We start from the raw sequence: 21,262 nt of genomic DNA, 5'->3' as shown, positions 1-21,262 counted from the left end.
CTAATTACACGTGGCAACTGACACAGTCACCTTGCCTGTGTTTGTGTGCCATTATACTGTAGCGGCGCAGGATTGACAGGCTGAATGCAGCGCTCCGGTCCGAGCAGTGGGTGAAAAGTAAAGCTAATGAGGCGAGCGGAGGAAATACCCTTAACCTATGAATGCACTCTGACAAAGGCCGACTCAGACAGCACGGAAACACAGGAAGTGAAGGTGCTCTTGACGTGGCCTTCTTCCTGTGTGAAGTGGCTTAAGTGGAGATTAGCTCGCCCATTGTGAGAAGTGTTTTGTATTCATAAGCAAACAGACAAATATAATTTCTCTTCCTTTATATTGCCATACGGTCTGAGTAACAAATGCCTTTTTGTGATTTAAGTGGCTTTCCAGGGGCGATTAGATATTTACTCCTGAATTTCGTACAACATCACCATCCGGATTGTCTTAATCCCATCATATATGTGGCAATTTAGGTGTGCTTATGTTTGCATGCATATAAGGGCATTAATGATATGCAGCGTGGCCCCTTTAAGAGCCCGATGTCCTTTTTTTGAGAATGAGTCCAGACTCGGAGCTGTGTGTGTGCTGACCATGGCCTCTGGGTTGGTCACTAGGGGGAAACTGCAGCAGAGGAATAGCTAACTGATTCTAACCTCCCCGGCCCCCGTTTAAACCAAACAGCAGCCAGCCGCTCCGCATGCCCTTATCTACCAATGGAATGCAACAGCTGTGAGGGGGAGCGGCAGGGTGGGCTGGCTGAAACCCCCCTGCCAGACCCCCACTCCCCCCCTGCAAGCGACGCGCCGGGCTCCTGAAAGGCAGCTCAACTAAAAAGTGAGCGAGACACAGTGAGAGACTCGGCAGGGCTGCTGCACATTCAAAATAGAGGGAGAGAGAGAGAGGGAGAGAGAGAGAGAGAGAGGGAGAGAGGGAGACTGCGAGAGAGAGAAGGAGAGTCAGGGACAGGCAGTGCTGAAAAGGAGAGCACAAAGAGAAGGAAAGTGGAGCAGGGGAGGGGAACAGGAGGCTGGGTGAAGGGAGAGAGAGGCAGGGAGAGGGAAAGACAAAAGAAAGAGAGGGAGACATAGCAGGGTGAACGGAGGGGACTGAGCAAATGGCTACGGAGGAGACGGCGGGGGGAGCCAGGAAAGCCACCAAGAGCAAACTGTTTGAGTTCCTGGTCCATGGAGTGGTGAGTGGCGCTGTCCGTCATTCTCATGAAGGGAGCTGGGCTCTGGCATGCATCTGTGTGTGTGTGTGTGTGTGTGTGTGTATGTGTGTGTGTTGTATGCAACTGCTCAAGTGTGTGTGCATGAGTCGGCGCAGCAGCGGTCTGTGTGTGAGAGATAGCTGGGTAAGCTGGCCATGTGAAGGTTATTTCCAGCCCCCTGGATCCCAGCCTGTTAAGAGGGAGAGAGAGAGAGAGAGAGAGAGAGGGGAGATGGCTAGAAAGAGCGAGAACTGGAACAGCATGGATGGATGGAGCTGAGGAAAAGGATGAGGAACAGAGGATTTCTAACACAAAAAATGGATAATTGGAGAAATAGAAGCTAAGCAGCAGCACAGCCCCCCTTTGGCTAACAGAGGAGCAGACTGAGCGTGCTTCCCTCGGAGTCACAGACAGAGGGGGAAATGACTAGTCCACTCAAAACAACACACTCAAAGTAGCCTTCTAGTCAGCATGTTGGTGGAAGGATTTGAACCTGTAAGGTCATGAGACAAACCAAAACGCAGAGTCGTAGCGCCAGCTGAAGCCGATGGCAAGATCCTGGAAATCGTGCAGAACAATAAATCCATTCATGTGAAGCTAGTATGAAATGTCGAGTATTGCTTATGTTTAGAGGTTAGGCAACTATTACCACAGCCTCATACGGCGCATTAATAACAGACCAGGGAATACAATAGTGGTTTGTTTTGGTAAGGGGGGTGAAATAGAGAGCTGAGGCTGAGGAGCGTTGTAAAAAGTCTTGGTCGCTGATACTTTCCTGTTGAAAGTTTTGACAGCTGTGACTATGATCTTGGAACTTTGACCGACTTCAGTCCGCCACAAATAAACCAATCATTTACTGTAACAACATATTCACCGGTCGTAGCTGCCCACCTCATTCTCGAGATACCTCATTGTTTCTACTCTGTGGTTCGACTGAATTGAATGGCACTGATGCACTTATCCTGACACTTGGCATCTCTCCTTAACCCTAAAATACATAAATCGGGTCAGAAACACTTGCTGGTGTTTTGTTTGTCAGTATTTCCATTATAAAAACAATATTTCATTTATGATTACACCAATTCGTCGCGAAACTTGTTTGCGAGCTATGCCACTTTTAATTTTGCCTTTAGACTTTTTTTTTTTCCGTTTTAATCGCTGCTGATACCGGGCTTGCTGACACCAGGTGGATTTATATACTAAGACAAGATGAGGTGTAGTCTTTTTGACAGGAGCGGTCATTACTGGGGCTGTGGTGGTGAAGCCTTGCGCAGAGAGACAGACTTTGGGAAACAATGGACCAGGTGATTGATGAGCCAGATGAGTGTGTCCTCTCAACAGACCAATTAACCTTGATGAGGCTCTGGCTGCTCCCAGCCAAATATTTCCCTCTGCTTCTTTTCTCTCGTGCCTGCCTCTCCCCTCTCCCCTCTCCCCTGGATCCAAGATGGAAAAGTCTTGTTATAATATTCACGGCAGGTTCCTCATTGTGTATACTGCAGAACAGAGAAATATTTAGACTATGGGATATGCGGACGGTTCGGCGCAGTTTGCTAGCTTGTGGCGAGCGATGACGTTTCCTTTCCCCTCGCAGGCGAATGAGGCAAAGCTGGACTCTGTTTAATATGCAGCACAGTGGGCAAAGTTACATTTATCTCCTGAGATAGACTTTTCAAAAGGCTAGTCACACTCCTCCACACACACATACATGTGCAGAGGCATTTACACTCACACATATGTACATATATATGCGCACAGTGCTGTTGTTATCGAAGGTCGTAGTATTCCAGCCTTCCAGCAGTAGTGTTTGTGTGTGTGTGTGTGTGTGTGTGTGTGTGTTGCGGAGGAGATTGTTTGGCCGAGGTCTGGTTCTAGGACTGGTGGGTGGGCTGAAGGCCTGGCTGAAGTCTCTTCCTCTCTCTCATTATCTGTCTCACCTCCCCCTCCTGTTTTACTTCTCCTGCACATGTGTGGATGTGGAGGTCAGCGAGGGCCGCGGCGAGGAGAAACGCCTCCCAGCGCTCTGCGTGGGAAACCCCGATAAGCCACATGATATGACACATTCTAGCTTTGTCATTAGTAAGGTCTTTGTGTGTGTGCATGTGTGTGTGAGAGAGAGAGAGAGAGAGAGAGAATGACGTATTTCACCGTAAACTTCACCTTTCTTCAAAACCCCTCTCAACCGTCCGCCTTGTCATTAAAAAATGGCTTACGTTAAGTAGATTGAAACCCATCGCGCCTCATTTGATGCCTCAGAAGAAGAATCTTTTTAGATGGGTGCGTTTTTATGACGAATGCAGGAACACTATCAAAAATGAAAGGATGGGAGGGTTTTTCGGCAAGATCATGAATCATAAAATGGACTTAAATCTCACATAAAGAAACCTCCCATCGTCAATTTTTCGTACAGGTTTCCTATCACAACTGTGGGGCAGTGAAAGCCTTTGAGGGATCATCCATATTACAACCCACAGATTCATATCTTTAGTACAGTGTGGGTTAAGTTTGGCCTCTTCAAATCCCTTTAGCCTTCCCATAGATGCCAACACACTTCTCAGATATCCATCCACATGGCAGATTAGATTGCTGGCTGGCTGGCTGGCAGAGATCTGGGCAGAGTGTTGGAGTCAGTTCAGCAGGTCAGATTATAGTGTACCACTCAGCGCCATTGTGTGTGGATTTAGGGGAAGTCACTGTAGTACCGTAGAAATTCATATTATCCCGCTAAGCGTATCCTTTTGTGTCTGTTATCTGAGGCTCAAGTTCTCCAGACAGCCAGCAGTAACAGCAGTATCTCTCCTCCTTTCTGTATCCCCACTTCTCTGGGTGGGTCTGGCTGCTGAGTGTCTAGTCTGATGATGTGTGTGTGTCTGTGAGCGTGTATGTGTGTGTTAGGGATAGGACGATGTATTGAAATTCAATATATCACAATGCAAAAATGTATCATGGGGCAGAAAAATGAATCGAGGTATTAGCTACATTTTATTCTGCTGTAGTAATCACAAATGAGACGGCTTGCCCATCACAATTTCACAAGCTCTCCATCCAAATTATATTATTGTCACTTTGTAATGACATTTTTAAATTGGTGTTTACATTCTAGCAAGGCAATGCCATTTGCTAGAAAGATTTGTGGCTCAGAAATAAACAATAATTCTGCACAGTCAGACTTTGTTGTCATGGAACTTTTATTTATGACATCGTATTGTGGTCGTATCGAATCGTATCGTGACATAAGCATGTCGTCCCATCCCTAGTGTGTGTGTGTGTGTGTGTGTGTGTGTGGTGTGTATGGAGGCGGGGCTGCTGTCCAGCTTAGGTAGGAAATGGACAGAGAGGTAGCTACATTTGAGCCAGAAGCCCATAAACTGATCGCATGGTGTGTTATTCTCTCTCTCTCTCTCTCTCTCTCTCTCTCTCTCTGTGGCAAATTGAGACCCTTCTCAATTCTGCTCGCACCCCCCCACCCCCACCCTCCACCCTCCACCCCCGCCCACCCCACCCCCCCCCAGACCCTCAGCCAGAGTGACAGCAACGCCTGCGTAGGGGAACACGCATGGGCGTCTTATCGCAGGATCTCTGCTATGGTCACCATTTTAAAAAGGCCACATAACACACCGGCCTAAGACGATGTCGCACGATGTCGTCTGAATTATTGAATATCCCCTATGAATACGCATCTTTACCTTTTGACCCAATTTGACATTTCGATTCTTTGCTCTCCTTACTGTTTATTTCCCTGTTCTGTTGTTCGAGAGGGGGGTTGGGTGGAGGTTGTATGTGTGTGTTTGTGGACGGTCTAAAGATCACATCTGATTCATGAGTGCGTGCGTGTGCGTGTGTATGTGTGTGTGTGTGTGTGTGTGTGTGTGTGTGTGTGTGTTCGTCCGGAGATTGGCAGTCTACAAATGACAAACAGTGTGAAATGTTTGAAAAGGGTGTGCGTACAATAACAGCTCCCCGAGGTTATGAAACAACTGTTTTGTATACTCCAACACTGCTATTTCTCCAACATTCGCCCGTTCGGTTACTGCGATACAAAATGTAGCAGTCAGTTGCCGCGCCGATGTGGAAAGTTGACATTTTTGCGAGGTGGCGGGTCAGTAATTTAATTCTAAAGTGTCATGGCTCTCGCAGCGGTTTTGCCATGTCTTTGTACAGGTAACTGTTTGTCCAAATGGCAAGGTTTAGCTGCTATTTTGAATGAAAGAGTCCTTTCAGAGAGGCAGGGAGGGAAGAATAGAATCTCAGCATCTTTCATGGACTGAAATGTCCAACGTCACAGAGTCTGTCCTTTGTAGAATATTTATAGTTCGGTTCCTCAGTGAAAAACCATCACTGATCTTCACATCAGCGTCTCATTTTTTGGATCAATTTGTGTTCATGCTGCACTTGAAGTAATTATATTTTCAATTAAAGGACAGGTTCTTCTTCTCTGTAAATGTGCTCTGCCTTCTAGCGGGGTTCTTTATATAGTAGGTCTGTGCTTTGGAGGGAGTCAAAGGATTTCTTTGTGTCAGATATATAACCCACTTGGCTTCACCTCCCCATCAGACAATAAGCTGAGGCGGCAGGCAGCTGTTGCCATAAGAGTGACAAGCACAGGTGTGACTTCCCCCAGTTGTTCCCAGGCTTCAAGATGGGACTGTGGGGCTATAGGCTCTGACACTGTTTGCATTGTTGTAGGAGGGTGTGTGTGTGTGTGTGTGTGTGAGAGAGAGAGAAAACAGTTTACGGTTCCCCTTTTTGGAAAACAAAAACAAAGCCAAAAAGCTGTAAAAATTCAATGTGTGAGAAATCCCACAGCATTTAAAGCTGCACTAGGCAACTGTGCATGTTCGCGGCCCCAAATGGCAAGAAGAGGTAACCGTTTGAAATTTTGCATGCTTCAAAACCCAGAAATAATGTAACTTGATGCCACTAAACTGCACACAGCACACTCATGTTTATTGACCCGGCTGTTCTGCGATCGCTTTATATCTAAGGGATAGTAAAGTATAAGAGAGGCAGAGAGATGTAACGTTGGTGAGTCGAGGTTTCTCTGGACGGAGCGCTTGCTATTTAGGAGACAGTTTGTGTTTCGCTCTTAAGTTTCAATTCGTCACTTCCTGTGCACAGAGAAGATTTCCCACCAGTGACCATAACCCGACACCAGAGTTTCATTTGGGCAAATGGGGCGAATCTCCAGCGTCTCATTTAGGTATGGGACGCTCTTGTGTGTTGCGGCCCCACTTCATGATTTAGGCTGATAAGACGGGTGCATTTTTACATAAAAATCTTGCCTAGTGCAGCTTTAATGGAAACACTGGAATGAGATGCACGTTGTCGAGATGCACCAGTTTAAAGAAGTGATCATAGATTATAGAAAATGTATAAAAGTTTAAATGTATGAGCATTTACAGGACCATTACACAGGATTTAATATAACTATCCCTTGCTCTCTCGAAATAGTGATTCATGAGTGTAATTCATCAGAAACTGCAGAATTTAAACCCTCAGAGAATGTATTCTACATACATGTGACCCTCCTTCCCCCTCGTCTCCCTCCCAGCGTCCTGGCATGCCGTCTGGAGCGAGGATGCCCCACCAGGGAGCTCCCATGGGCCCCCCCGGCCCACCGTACGGAGGGAGCCCGGCGGTGCGGCCCGGCCTGCCCACCCCGGTGATGGAGCCCAGCCGTAAGAGACCCGCCCCCTCCCAGCAGGTCCAGCAGCAGCAGCAGCAGCAGCAGTCCGTCCAGAACCGGGCCAGAAAGTGAGTGTGAGACGCAGACACCGAAACGGAATCAAACCAACCTGATACTGCATGGCTTGCTCAGCTCCTTCCCCTCCACATGTCTGCTGTTGTGTGATATGGTTGAGAGATCACCTAGACTACAGTGGCTATGGTTACACTGTTTCTTCAATGATATTTAAGTAACAGACCTGTCAAATTAACAGGTTGACAGGTCTGTCGGAGCTTCAAAACCTAATATGGAAGTGGCCCGGCCTGCATTATGATTGGAATTCTGCAAAATCAGGATGCAATCCAGCCTCAATTTGCATACAAGCAATGTAATAAGATTCATAAGATTGGGAAAAAGTAACGCAGACAGATTTAAATAAATACAGCCACAGCATATACTGTAACATCCATTTTCAAGCCAAGTGTGGACATACCGCAATGTGATCTCCTAAAATCTGATCTGCAGAATCAGATCTCAAAAATCATGTTAATATGAGAAGTGTAACCATAACCTTTGTGTTTCTATAATCAGCTTATAGTTCAGTTTTTTTATTCAGTTCAACTCCCTCCCACTGCTTCACTTCTTGCATCCTGGACCCTGCTCCCTGCTCTGTGCATCCACTCAACCCCTGACATGACTGAATGTGTCTCCGTGTGTCTTCTCTCTGTGTGTGTCCGTTCTCAGTCTTTGTAGTCTGGTTTGTCCGATCCTCTTCGGGTTGCGTCCATACAGCTGTCTGCAGAGGTTTAGGCGCTAGCGTTTTGAATGCGAAAGCTTCGGCTTAATGTCACACTATCTACTGTCAGCTAGTCGACTACACCGTGTCGCGGGCCAGCCGTAGAAAAAAGATCTGAACAGTGACATCAATTCCCTAGATGCACACACACAAACACACACGCACACGCACACACGCACACAGACACAGTGGATGGATGTCTTTAAGGATAAGAGTGTGTGGCAGGTATGGTCATTAGAAAAGAGATCAATATGCACACTCAGTGGACTCTCTCTCTCTCTCTCTCTCTCTCTCTCTCTCTCTTTCATTCTCTCAGTATCTGCAGCACAATTGATCCACTTACAATTAAGCAGGCTTGTCAAACAGGTCAGGGGAAATGTTGTCCTGCGTCGGGCCTCAACCCCCAGGGCGGCTGGCTGGCTGTGTGGGCCTGATCGATGGTCCAGGGTGACCCATCCAGGTGTCTCTCTCTCTCTCTCCCTCTCTCTCTCTCTCTCTCTCTCTCTCTCTCTCTCTCTCTCTCCCGTTTTGTGAGAGTGTGTGTCCTCTGGCAAACAAGGCGATGCTCCTACCCCCCGCTACACACACACACTCACACACACACACACACACACACGCACACTCCGTCCTGCTCGTACCCCAGGCAGCTGCCAGCTGAGGCCAGGCCACCTGTGTTTGCAGTGTCATTGAGACCTTATGGTCCGAGCTAAACTCGCTCTGCAGAGCCAGCGCTGTCCTACGCAAAGCCGCCGCTAAAAATAGGCTGCGATTCACATTCACTTTGCATAAAGTTGTATGGATAGTTTTGAATCAAGCAAAACACAACGAGGTGTCAAAGTGCAGGTTTTAATGTTGGGCGGTTAGGTGTGTGTTATAGCAGGGAACTCAAGAGACGGTGGCTATCAACCGGCATATTGGGGCACGGTGGAAATTTTGCTTAAAAGTCACAAAAGCCAAAATCTATCAAAAAAACACTACGGCAACATCATGAACATGAAATTTCATAAGCTTATTATCATGCTTTCTGACGGACAAGTTAATGCGATTTGAGAAATGCCTTAGAAGCTCTTTGTGCTTTCTTGTGATCACACTGGGCTTTTCATGTGACATTTCCTTGCTACCAAAAAATGTGTTTTTTATGCTGAGCAATTAACAGTTTAGTGTGGGACTCCTGTGTGTAACCACTTCTCTAGCGCATAGCGAGTTGTGCAAAACTCCTCACAGCGTGAGGCGTTGTATGCTTGGTGTCTTCGTCTGCACCTGAGAACTCGCTGCCTGTTACTACACCGATGCATCAGCTTATTATTTTGATTTATAGCCGCCCTCTGCCGAAGCAAAGAGCTAAACGTGCGCGCTGCTTGTCTGGTCTTCTCCCTTTGCCCCTTTGTGTTTCTATCTGCGACCCACGAATTCACAGAGTGTCCATTATCAGTGTGTTGTCTGTCTGTGTGTGTGAAGCATGATTGTTTTGGTTCACTGAGAAACTTGTTGAGTAAGCGTGTCCCTCAGACGAGCAGGATGTCTACCGGGTCCTTCTCTGCTGCACTGTGTGCGTGCATGGACACAGATACACCCCTCCATCCCAATGCCTGCCCTTGTCTGAGTTCTACAAACTGCACCTACTAACAGACCCTTGACCTCACACACATCCAATATAAACAAACACACAGACAGACACACACACACACACGCAGCCACCAAGTGTTACCCCTCTGACATCGTTCTTGCTGCCATTGAGTGTGTGTCTCGACCACAACTCTAATCGGACAACCTTCGAATCCTCATCAATTCTTAGGAAGCCAGTCGGATTCCCTGGAGCCAATGAGATGCCGGCGAGGCAGATGGACATGAGAGAGCCCCAATCAGATCCCACGCTCGGATCAAAGTAGGAGTTTATTCTGCTGCATGTCAGTTTTTCTTACGTTTGACTCTCGCCCCTTTTTAGCCTCTCACCTGAGCCCAGCACTCCCTGAACTAGCTGTTTTGGTCCAACCATGTTTATCGACTCCCAGAAGTTGTCCTTAAAGACCTGTAACGTGTAGCGGTGCATGCTTTGGACTGGACTGGAGCATGGCATGATGGGAACAATTGTTGCAGCCAATACCTCTTATTGGGGGGAAAAGAAGTGATTCTAATAAAGTAGAATCCAATCTCAAACCCTTGTGTTTTAAGACCGTGTAAAATGGCAGATGTTTTTAAGCAGGTTTGTTTTTTCCTTTTTAAATCTATCCCAGATCCTTTTAATTGTCCCTACAGTGGGTCTGTGTCAGTATTTGGCATGCTGATGTAACATACTGCTTCACAGACCTTTTCAGTGCCTTTGTCATAGGAGATTTCTCTAGTGTCATCTAGGTGTTTTCAGGTAGCGTCCCTCTACTGGCACTGATAACAAAACATTTGCATGAATTTACATGGGTGCTCCACATATCCCAGGACTCCACAGGCATGCTTTCCCCTCTGATGTTTTGCAGCTGGTCTTTTAGTTTTAATTCCAACGAACATTTGGCTGGAAATTTGGATCGAACGGGAAGCTGTAGTGTTGAATCTTGTATTTTTTAATCAGTGTCACCCAGTAAGAAAGTTCTGACAAGGGCATCATCGGTCAACCTGGCACAGAGTCTGTTTCTTATTTTACTTCTGACTCCTTAGTCCGTCCTCGGTAAGTATGAGATAAATACATGGTAAACAAATGGTGTCCTCACACAGAAGGAAATGCCTGGCATTCATGAATGAAAATATCTACACACACACACGTTTGCGCACACATTCTCCTTGGTGAATATCTTGAAGACTCTACATTCCTAAAAGCTAATGAACACACAACCTGTCACTATCCAAGTCCTGCTGCAGCGGCCCCAGTGATTCTGTAGAGTCTGAGTGTGTGTGTGTGTGTGTGTGTGAGAGAGAGAGAGAGAGTGAGTGAGTGCAGCGAATACAAGTCAGGCAAAAGATGTGTGATGTGACACTTTTTTGGCTGTTATAGGCTCTCGCTCTCCAGGTGGACCACTGCATTTCAGAGACACACAAACGCACGCACACACACACACACACACCTACACACACACACACACAGCTGGGACGCTGGGGTGCTGGATATGGCCCAGCATTTTAGCAGATGGCCTGGGTGCTACGCTATCAGTCACCATAGTAACATGCTCTCTTTTTCCTCTTTCTCTCTGTCTTTCTCTCCCTCTCTCTAGTGCTAAGAGAAGGAAAATGGCAGACAAGATTCTTCCGCAAAGGGTGAGGCTGCATGTTTTTACCTTTGTTGCTCTGTTTTTTTTTGTATTTCCATATTATAATCTGCAGAAAATTCTGGTGGGTTTTGATGTCAGGGCTTCTTGGGAGGCGCAGAGGGCCAGATGATTATGTGTTATTTTCAAATGAGGAGAGAGGGGAGATGTCCGCGCGATCCGGAGGTTTTAGGGTTTTTTTGCGTTCCGCTCCGTTATTTGGAACGGTCGCTCACTGATGCAAAATGGAATAGTCAGCGGGTTATGTCTTAACACGCAACCACAACTCGAATCACAGGAGGCGGCGGCATCACCACATCGCCACAGGTGAGGGTGTGCCGACCGAGGCTGTGATTCCAGCTCCCTGCCCTGCACCGCGCCTCGTCCTGCCGGCAGCACGGAGGCTTTTTCACGCAGAGGCTGTGCATTGTAGCTGCGGAGGTCTGGAGACCGTGGGCGTCTGTGTTTGGGTCTTATCCCCTAACACAACCCAGACAGGGAGATAGCGGCAGGCTCGGCCGAGGCGCCACTCCGCAGTGACTCAGGGACGGAGAATGTCTGCCACACTCCGTCTGCTCGGCACCTCAGCCTGGCAAAAGGCTCCGAGATGAAGATAGGCGAGGAATGAGAGCGAACAATGAAGGCAGGCACTGCAAGAGAAACAGAAACAGAAAAGAAGAAAGACAGAGAGAGGAGGAGAGGGTAACTGTGTGAGTGTGTGCACAGTTTGGTAAGCAGCCCTTGATGCTCGGAGGACTCTCTCGGTATGGTAATGTCTCAGTCCAGGCTGGTTGGCTGCACACTCTGCATCTCATTTTGATCCCCCAGTGTCCCTACGATGGTGTGTGGACCTATTAATGATGTACTGGGCAGTCGAGCCGCAGACCGCTTCCTCCTGTCGATTCCTTCGGGGTGAAAGGATGAAAAGACGTTTGGTGGAAACTAATGTCTCAGAAAGAGCAACTACTCTCTGTCACAGTTTAGACAATATTTCATTTGCCTACTGTATATAATATGGTGATTTGAGGGTGAATTTTGAGGGTGAATCATGCCACTACATTTTATTTCATTTCATTTACCCTTTATTTTACCAGCAGAGCCAATTTCTCCTTTACAAGGGAGATGTGGCCAAGAGGCAGCACTGATAATAAAAAAAACCCAAAACATTTAAACAGAACAGCACACAAATTACAAACATAAAACAATGAAATTTAAAACATGAAATAAAAATAAAACCTACCAAGTAACACATAGTGTAATGTGATTTTTTTTACAGCCTGAAAAAAGAACAGCTTTCAGTGACAAAGCCCATTAAATTCCTTTTAAAATCAGCCAATGACAAGAGTGACTCAAGTTTACATTGTATTACTAATGCAGTGTTTTCAGGAGCAGCAGGGTGATGTGGTATTTAGAGAAACTGTCCTCAGACTGGAATGCCACAGTTCTGATTCCAGAGTTCATCCAGGTCTAAATGTCCTTGAGGCAAGACAGTGAACCTCTACCAACACCAAGGCAAAGCAGATCATCTGGTTTAGCCCCCTAGTGATATGCACATCACTGTCTTGGGGGGGGTATATGTGAAGAAGATCCAATTCCTAAATTCTCCGTGTGTGATATTGCAATCGTTTGCTCTAAAATCCGAATAAAAATGTCGATGATGATGGAGTTGATCGTCTCCCTCTGTCCAGATCCGTGAGCTGGTCCCCGAGTCTCAGGCCTACATGGATCTGCTGGCGTTTGAGCGCAAACTGGACCAGACCATCATGCGCAAACGGGTGGACATCCAGGAAGCGCTGAAGAGACCAATGAAGGTAAGAGGAATCCTGAGCTGCCGCGCTCCGCTGGCTGATGATGTAAGCGGTGTGTCCTTCCAAAGCGGCACCTGTGCTACCTGACATTTGTTCCTCAGTAATTCAAGAACACACATGATTACATTGCCTCACATGATTTTGTATTGAAGGGTCTTAACATACACTACCAGTCAAAAGTTTGGACACACCACATTTTTCTTTATTTTGACTATTTTCCACATTTTAGAATAATAGTAAAGACATCAAAACTGTGAAATAACACAAATGGAATTATGCAGTGACCAAAAATGTGTTAAACAAATCAAAACTATCTTATATTTTAGATTATTTAAAGTAGCCGCCCTTTGCCTTGATGGAAAGGCAAAGGCTTTGGAAAGAAATTCATACATAGGCATCAACTTCACTATTTATATTTGTCTAAGAAACAGATTTCAAGCATTTAAGCATAAGCCTTTAGATCAAAATGGCAGTAAAATAATGAAAAACATCGTACACTGAATCAGGTGTGTCCAAACTTTTGATTGGTAGTGTACCTAGTAACTAATATTACATTCCATAGTGGATTTTATTTTTTTACCTGGCAACAAAGTAGAGAAGTTTCATCTCACACTGAAATTAAAGTCTTCAAGCACAAAAACATCTCTATATAAGATTTAGGACTCCTTTCAGTCTCTCCGCTTGTTAATATGTAAATACACTTTTTTATCTGCTGTTATCTTGGGATTTTCAGATCAGATACAGGACCTGCAACACCACCAGTGACATGGTGAAATATCCCTGTAAAACTGACTTTGTTTGTGTGTGTGTGTGTGTGTGTGTGTGTGTGTGTGTGTATATGTGTGTGTGCGCCTGTGTTTGTGTGTGTTTAATGTGTCCTTGTGTCAGCAGCAAAAGCGTAAGCTGAGGCTGTATATATCCAACACCTTCAACCCCGCCAAACCTGACGCTGACGACTCCGACGGCAGCATTGCATCATGGGAACTGCGAGTAGAGGGGAAGTTGCTGGATGACGTGAGTGTCCTTTTTCTAAAATACACCGCCGTTCCTACAGTGGTATGTTTTCTTTCGTTGTTTCATATCTGTGTTGTAAAGGATTAAAGAACAACAGCATTTTAAAGAAAACGCGCTCATAATGTGCTATAGCAATTTAGAAAATGAAATCACTTTTAACAATTTCAGAACATTTTTCCCATTATATAGATGTCACATTCTCTGCTGCAGGGCTTGGTATTTTGCCATCTCTTGCTGATGAGTTTGATGCGAGTCAAATAGATGCTTGTCCTCTGAAAAATAACTGAGATCATAATCTTCCCATTTGGTATGAAAGTGTGCCGCTCTTTGATCCAGGAGCCGCTCTGGGTCGTTTCTGGCCCACAGTCATGCACAGTAATGATGGATAGTTGTAACACACGGCTTCGCTCAAACCACTTCAGACAGAAAACCATCGGTTGGCTCAGAATGTAAATGAGTGATCGGTGTTTTGAAGAATGTTTAGAGAGATTATAGATGCAGCATGAAAAGCAGAATGATCTTACATTTGTTTTGCACAGTAAGCTTCTCTTCAAATGCTCTGATGTTCTCAGTAGTCCAGGGCAAGGCCGTCATTTCACAGCGGTTGGAAAGCATTTAGGTTTCACAAACCACAAATATTTCTGGTTGAGCTCTGAGGAAGTGGACCCTGAGAATGTCTTGTCTCGCACTTTGTCTCTGATCTCATTCGTCCTCTGTGGTTTCTTGATGAGAAATGTTGCTGTGACCCAAGCAGGGGCGACAAGTGTTTGCGTTTGCGTTTGTGTATGTGCGCGTGTGTTTGTTGTGTGTCTGTGTCTGCTGCGTGTGTGTGTGTGTGTGTTTGATTTGGAAATTAATTGGGCGCCTTTCTCCATCCGTTCCACAGCCTGGGAAGCAGAAGAGGAAGTTCTCTTCGTTTTTTAAGAGCCTGGTGATCGAGCTGGATAAAGACCTGTACGGTCCTGACAACCACCTGGTGGAGGTCAGTGCCACCAAAACCACCACTACACCCTCTGTGCTAATGAAGAGGTTCATCTCCAAATGACAGTCACCAGTTGAACAATCTTACACTTACTCTTACAACATGATTGCAGTTTAGTAATGTTTTTGAGGATATAACCATCAGTGTTTTGGAAATATCACTGTTTATCCATTTTGGAAAAATGGATAAACAGCATTCTGCAATGCAACCCTTCAAAAGTAGTCATTAGTGTTATTACGACCCTCTCTCCTTGGCTCTCCTTTCATTATATTTTATTTTATACTTTTAGCTGCAAGCACTGTAACATAAATGCTTGCCTTGCTCTTCACTACTGTTGCTGCTTGTGTGGTTTAGTAGGTCCAGATGGTTGGCACGTAGTTGCAATTTTTATATGGTATTTTGATATGTTTAGCCTATGTGCATAACATTCACTTCTGAATAACTGAAAAGGCTTTCATTTGAGATCACATCTACTAGTAATAACCGGCATTGATTTGCTGCACAATTCGGCACAGCAGATCAGACTGATCAGCCATGCAGTCAGGGTCAGTTTACCTGTGAAGGCAGTCAATGACGGGAAAAACCAGATCAGCCATAAAGATGACTGTGTGGGACCTCTTAACCAGCAGGGGAGGAGGTTGATCGAATATTGTTATTGTGTGCCGCGTGTTTAAATCTGGAACTACATGTACCCAACTGGCCGAGGATCAGATCCCACCAGAGCTTTCCCTCCTGTGTCTCCCCTAGTCAGGCTAAATAAAGAATAACAAAGACTGAAAGTGAGTGGACTGCCCACTCTCTTTTTTTTTTATACATTGATCCTCTGTAGCAATAGAAACGAAAGGTTTTTATTTCCCTTCAACACACTGAAAGGTTGCTGTAACATGGGAGTGTGAGAGCTGGAGAGAACAAGTTCTCACATATGAATAACAACCATTAGCTGCCCTTCGCTTTGTAGCTTCACAAAATGTATTGACTTCAAAAGACCCACTTTAGGAGTTTTAGAGTGAGAATTAGGACTTCTCAAGGTTTCTCCTTTTAAGAGGGTATTTTAGCAAGGCACTCAGTTGCTTTGCTTTGAATGATTGTCCATCAAAAGAATTTTTTCTCTACCTTGAGCTACAATCAATACTTATCTGTTCTGAGGCAGCCATTGGTGGAGAAAGTATCCTTCTGTATTGCATACTAAGTTCCCTCAATCCACTGTACTGCTGGATGGTGTTTTAAGTGCTTTTCTTTTCAGCTGCTGACCACTTCAGATAAAATAGAGATGCAAATAAAATTTCATCTGGGGTTACATACAGAGCGGGTTCTGATATCTAAAGAGAGAGACTAAAACACAGAATATAATGTGTTTGTCCAGGCTGATATGCACTCCCAATTTGATAAGCTGTGCTGCTGTTTGGCTCCAAAATGTCTCCGCTGATTGTGTGATGCTGCATGTGATAACTTTCAGCTCAAACGGCCACATAGTCAACCTTTTGCTATCTGGGTTTCTTAGCACACCATGCATGGCCACTTTTCCTTTACACTGATTTCTCTCCTCACAAAACCACTGATTAAAAAGGTCAAGATCAAGGCTGCTAGCTGCAAGTGTATTCACATGATTTTGTCTTCTTTGTTTGTCTTTGTAAATTGTGTGAAATCTCCTGGTCCTGGCAGTTTGGAGCCCCTTGAATCGCGAGTCCCGCCTACTCGGGAATTAACGTGCGATTCAGCGTATTAAAGTGTCAAACAAACAGATAATGAAGTGTGAAACAAAACAAATTCAGACGAGTCAGTGCGATTATCAGGCTGTGTTTGGAGTGTGTAGTCACTGTGCGGTGTTTGTGTGATCGCTCCGTCAGTGGCACCGCACCCCCACCACCCAGGAGACGGACGGGTTCCAGGTGAAGAGGCCGGGGGACGTGAGTGTGCGCTGCACCCTGCTGCTGATGCTGGACTACCAGGTGAGGGCGCCACACAGCCACCAGTCACAGCTCCACTGTCTGGAGATACAGTAGGCTCTTGTAGCTCTGAGTCTACAGCAGTTATCTATCATGTGCCTGCAGGTTTTCATCCCAACCAAACACTACAGCAGCTGATTGATTAACACACCTTCAACCAGAGAGCAGGAACTAATCCATGAAATTAGCTGCTGTAGTGTTTGGCTGGAAAGAAAAACCTGGAGACTCTTGGTCTACAGCAGTCGTTCTCAACCTGGGGGTCCGGAGATAATTTTGGAGGGTCGCAAGATGATAAAAAAATATATTTCTAATATACAAATTTATTATCATGTCTATTTTTTCTGATTTTCCCTATTTTTTTGCTTTTTTCTTGTGAAATACTGAATAGTTTTCAGGCTCTAGGTCTGAAATAACCTTTTAAAAGGGAAAATCATTCTTTGGTTGAACTGTTCACCACAATATACACATCTGTGACGGAAGGTCGTGAGTAAGCATCAAGTTTTAAGGAGTCCTGAGTTAAAAAAGGTTGAGAACTACAGGTCTACAGAACCATTATAGCACAGTTAAGACTCCCTTTTCAAGTCGACATCCATTCCCGAGCTGGTGGAGTGTGTTAAGGATGCCGTTGTATGATGCGACCCAGCAAATGTAATTGTTCTGAGGTGGGCTGCTGCTCTAGTTGCTGTAATGGGATTATATCCTCTCTCTCCACAGCCTCCCCAGTTCAAACTGGACCCTCGCCTGGCTCGCCTGCTGGGCATCCACACTCAGACCCGCTCCTGCATCATCCAGGCCCTCTGGCAGTACGTCAAGACCAACAAGCTGCAGGACTCCCATGACAAGGAGTACATCAACTGTGACAAGTACTTCCAGCAGGTACGGGATGCTCCAAGTGCCTCATGCTTCACACTGCTGCTTCATAGACTTAGATAATAGTATCAGTGTTGCTCATAGTACCTTATGAGTAGGGCTACACCAATAATATGAAAAATATTATATCACTGCAATCTCCAAATCACTAGAAGCTATAGACTACTTCCTAAACAAGGTATTCTTCTACAATTCAAGTTGCAGAGAAAATCTTTCATTTTAGTCAAATCTAAACATAAGCATCTAATTTTTGCCACCATTCTAGATATTTTGTTTATTTTAAGCATGGAAAAATATATTGTGTAGAAAACGATGGTGACCATGCAGCACACAGGGAAATAGGGAAATAGGGAAAAAGGCTGTCTCCACATATATCAAAATTTATAGCGCAATTGCAAAATTCACTGTATTTTCTTTATTTTCACCGCCCTGTGCAGATTTTCGACTGTCCTCGGCTGAAGTTCTCTGAGATCCCCCAGCGCCTCACCAACCTCCTCTTGCCTCCTGACCCCATCGTCATCAACCATGTCATCAGGTAGAGCGGATTCCTACATGTTGAATAGGTTGTATTGTCCTCTGGATACTGTATGTTGTGCACATGTTACCTTGAACTGAATGTGAGGTCCTCTTGCCCCTTTGTCATATGTGCCGGTATGTACTCATGTTGTTTTTCTGCACCAACCAAGACAAACATCTGTGCATTTACTGTACTTGGCGAAAAAACTGATTCTGATCAGGTTAGCAGCTGTTTCCATGTCTACCTGACTCAGAAATTCTCTTCTAATAGCTATAAAATTTTATTTCATGGAACATTATTATTATTTGTTTTTCAATCTGATGCCAGGAACTAGAAAATGTTTTCTCCAAGCTGTTTCCTAATAGATAGAAAGGCTTCTGATGTACATTGTTACATAGCCAAAAAGAAAATTTTATAAGGAATGAAATAAAATATACAACTACTGCACCACAAATTATGTCCAGTGGGCATCACAAAAAATGCATGTTTTTTCTCAGTACAGTCAAGTTAATGCATGGTCTGTGAATTCATAACATGCTTTCACTAGTATGCAGGACTGCTATTATTCACTTTAGAGGCAGAAAATGACAGAAAACATCTACTTGGGCAACAATAGTGTAAGGTAGCAAGTTTCAGAAATCCAGTAAGCGCCAAGAGAGACAAGCTCTGGAGGATTTATCAAAAGATCTCCTCCTGTTGTTTATGACACACATGACTAAACAGAATAATTCCCTTTTTTCCTTTGGCCCCCTCCCGTCAGTGTGGACCCCAATGACCAGAAGAAGACGGCCTGCTACGACATCGACGTGGAGGTGGAGGACCCCCTGAAGAGCCAGATGAGCAGCTTCCTCCTCTCCACCGCCAACCAGCAGGAGATCGCCTCCCTCGACAACAAGGTGAGATCAGCAGCGCCGCGGTGGAGAAACTCTGCTCTGATTCCACTTTCCCTTTGATACCGTACGTCACACTGAGGTGTAAATTGCGCTGCCCTGTGGGAACAGACAGTCTCCTGGTTATGTTTTGTCAAAGCTACTTTTACTGCAACAGTTTGTTTGCAATGAATTCCACCTCCTCTAACTGTCACAAATCTGGGAGTTTTAGGTTTTATGACACTCTTATCCAGAACAACTTGCAATGATTGAGAGTTAGTGTCTTGCTCAACTTTGACAGAACACATGGCATCTGGTTCGGAGACATGTCTCTCTATCCACCAATGCCACCCTTTTTTCCGGTGTTTTCCCCACAGTTTCCATGCATAAAGCCAGCTTTTCCTATAGAATTATTTATTTATTATTTGTAGACGTGAGGGTTGGTGTTAATTTTAGTTCTGTTTGCAACAGCGTCAGTTCTACTAGGTGCTGTAGTTTAGGTTTAGGCTCTTATTTGGATATTTATATCATGATATATGGACAATTCAGCTGTAGATTGTAGATTGTAATTGTTTTGTTTTGTTGTTTTTTGTGGGTGGGGTTGTTTCACTCCTTGACTTGTGTGTGACTGTTGCTCTTTCAGATCCATGAGACCATTGAGTCCATCAACCAGCTGAAGATCCAGAGGGACTTCATGCTCAGTTTCTCCAGAGATCCCAAGGGCTACATCCAGGACTGGCTCAAGTCCCAGAGCCGAGACCTAAAGGTTTGACACCACTATTTAAAAGTACAGTGCATACACACTCGCCCGTGTTACTTGTTTCACAACATTATCAGACATTGCAATTAGGGCTGCACAGTTAATAAAAAAAACCCCATCAAGATTGCAAAACTGACTACTGCAATTTCCGTGTCGCAAGAGGCTGCAGTGTTTTATAGAAGGAAATATTTTTCAGAGAGTTTCTTAAGCAAAGCGATTCTTGTGCTGCACAGAATCTCTGGTCTGCAGGTCAGATCACGGCATGGCAGGGCAAACTTTATTTATAGCACATTTCATGCACAAGGCAATTTCAATGTGCTTCACATAAAACACAAAAACTACATATTGTATGTAAAATGAAAGAAAGAAAGAAGTATAAAATAGGTAAAGCCTTTCATTGTTTTCAGACTGAGCCAATCCTTCCCTGCCCACAATTTTTTTTCCAGCCGCTGAAAAAGAAACCATGTCAAACGCTGTGTCCACATGTATCATTATACTCAGCCAAAATATCACACACAATCATTTGTCCTATGCGATATTATAAGACTGTGCTTTCCTCCTGGGCTGTAGTTAATGACGGACGTGGTGGGGAACCCCGAAGAGGAGAGGAGGGCGGAGTTTTACCACGAGCCCTGGTCCCAGGAGGCCGTCAGCCGCTACTTCTACTGCAAGGTGAGGAAACGGCACCTGGCTGCTAACCGCGGTCCCACTCTGCCGTGTGCTGTGGCTCTGGATCCACGCTCTGATCACACACTGATGCTTTTTCCTTCTCATCTGCCCCAACAGATCCAGCAGAGGAGACAGGAGCTGGAACAGGCCTTAGCTGTCCGCAACACCTAAAGCAAACCCTTCCTGAATCCCTGCCCTCTGCATCTGGTTTCAGAGCTGTGTGTGTTTGAATGTGTGTGTGTGTGCAAGTGCATATCGTCGCTGTCAGGTGAAAAGCTCGTACCTCCAAAATATCAGCTTTTCAGGAACTAAGAAAGGCTTTTTTTTATTGACCACAATTGATTTTTTTAAGTTTATTCAATGGGTTTTGAAAGGGTTTAATAAACCCAAGAGGTGGGAGAATTTTCTCAACCCATAGACTAGAGGATTGCGAAACTGAGGTGAAAACATGAAAATCACCAAAATTGGAGTTATGTGGAGCTGTGACCAAGTCAACTTTGCTCGAGTCCCAAGTCAGTCTCAATTTTAATCCAAGTCATTAATGTCAAGTCTCAAGTCTAAATGTAGAACACCAAGTCAAGTCAGAACAAATCAAGAGTCCAGTATCAATTTAATATCTTAAAGAAAACAGAATATCTAGCACTTTTCAATGCAATATGGTTTTAATAGGATAAAAACTTGGTAAGAGCATCATGAGTTTCATTTCTATAATCAGTTTCAACTTCAATAAATTGAAATCATTCCATACAGACTCAGAAAACAGAATTTAAATTCAGTCGTCTGGTGGAACAAATCTCATCACTTTCAATCCAAGTCATTTACACAAACAACAAGATCTTTTGTCAAGACTTTAGAAACCTTTTCAAGTCAAAGTCAAGTCCCAAGTCAAGTCTCAAGTACTCCGGAGTGACGAGGTTCTCCCACGA

At 44.9% G+C, this 21,262-nt stretch overlaps 1 protein-coding gene across 1 annotated transcript; it reads left to right on the top strand.

The window, feature by feature from the left end:
• Positions 1 to 978: 978 nt before the first annotated feature.
• On the top strand, positions 979 to 20,549 carry smarcd3b (SWI/SNF related BAF chromatin remodeling complex subunit D3b). Its single transcript, XM_071921516.2, has 13 exons — positions 979 to 1,189; positions 6,759 to 6,961; positions 10,869 to 10,911; positions 12,590 to 12,712; positions 13,601 to 13,723; positions 14,610 to 14,705; positions 16,553 to 16,654; positions 17,366 to 17,527; positions 17,959 to 18,056; positions 18,799 to 18,934; positions 19,551 to 19,673; positions 20,238 to 20,339; positions 20,454 to 20,549. Exons 1-13 carry the CDS (start codon positions 1,112 to 1,114, stop codon positions 20,505 to 20,507), a joined length of 1,443 nt encoding a protein of 480 aa, XP_071777617.1. The 5' UTR covers positions 979 to 1,111; the 3' UTR covers positions 20,508 to 20,549.
• Positions 20,550 to 21,262: the final 713 nt, after the last annotated feature.

This window comes from Centroberyx gerrardi, chromosome 22 (genome assembly GCF_048128805.1).
Source record: "Centroberyx gerrardi isolate f3 chromosome 22, fCenGer3.hap1.cur.20231027, whole genome shotgun sequence".
Taxonomy (NCBI): domain Eukaryota; kingdom Metazoa; phylum Chordata; class Actinopteri; order Beryciformes; family Berycidae; genus Centroberyx; species Centroberyx gerrardi.
Note: the sequence above shows the minus strand (reverse complement) of the source record. Positions and strands in the feature narration are given on the sequence as shown.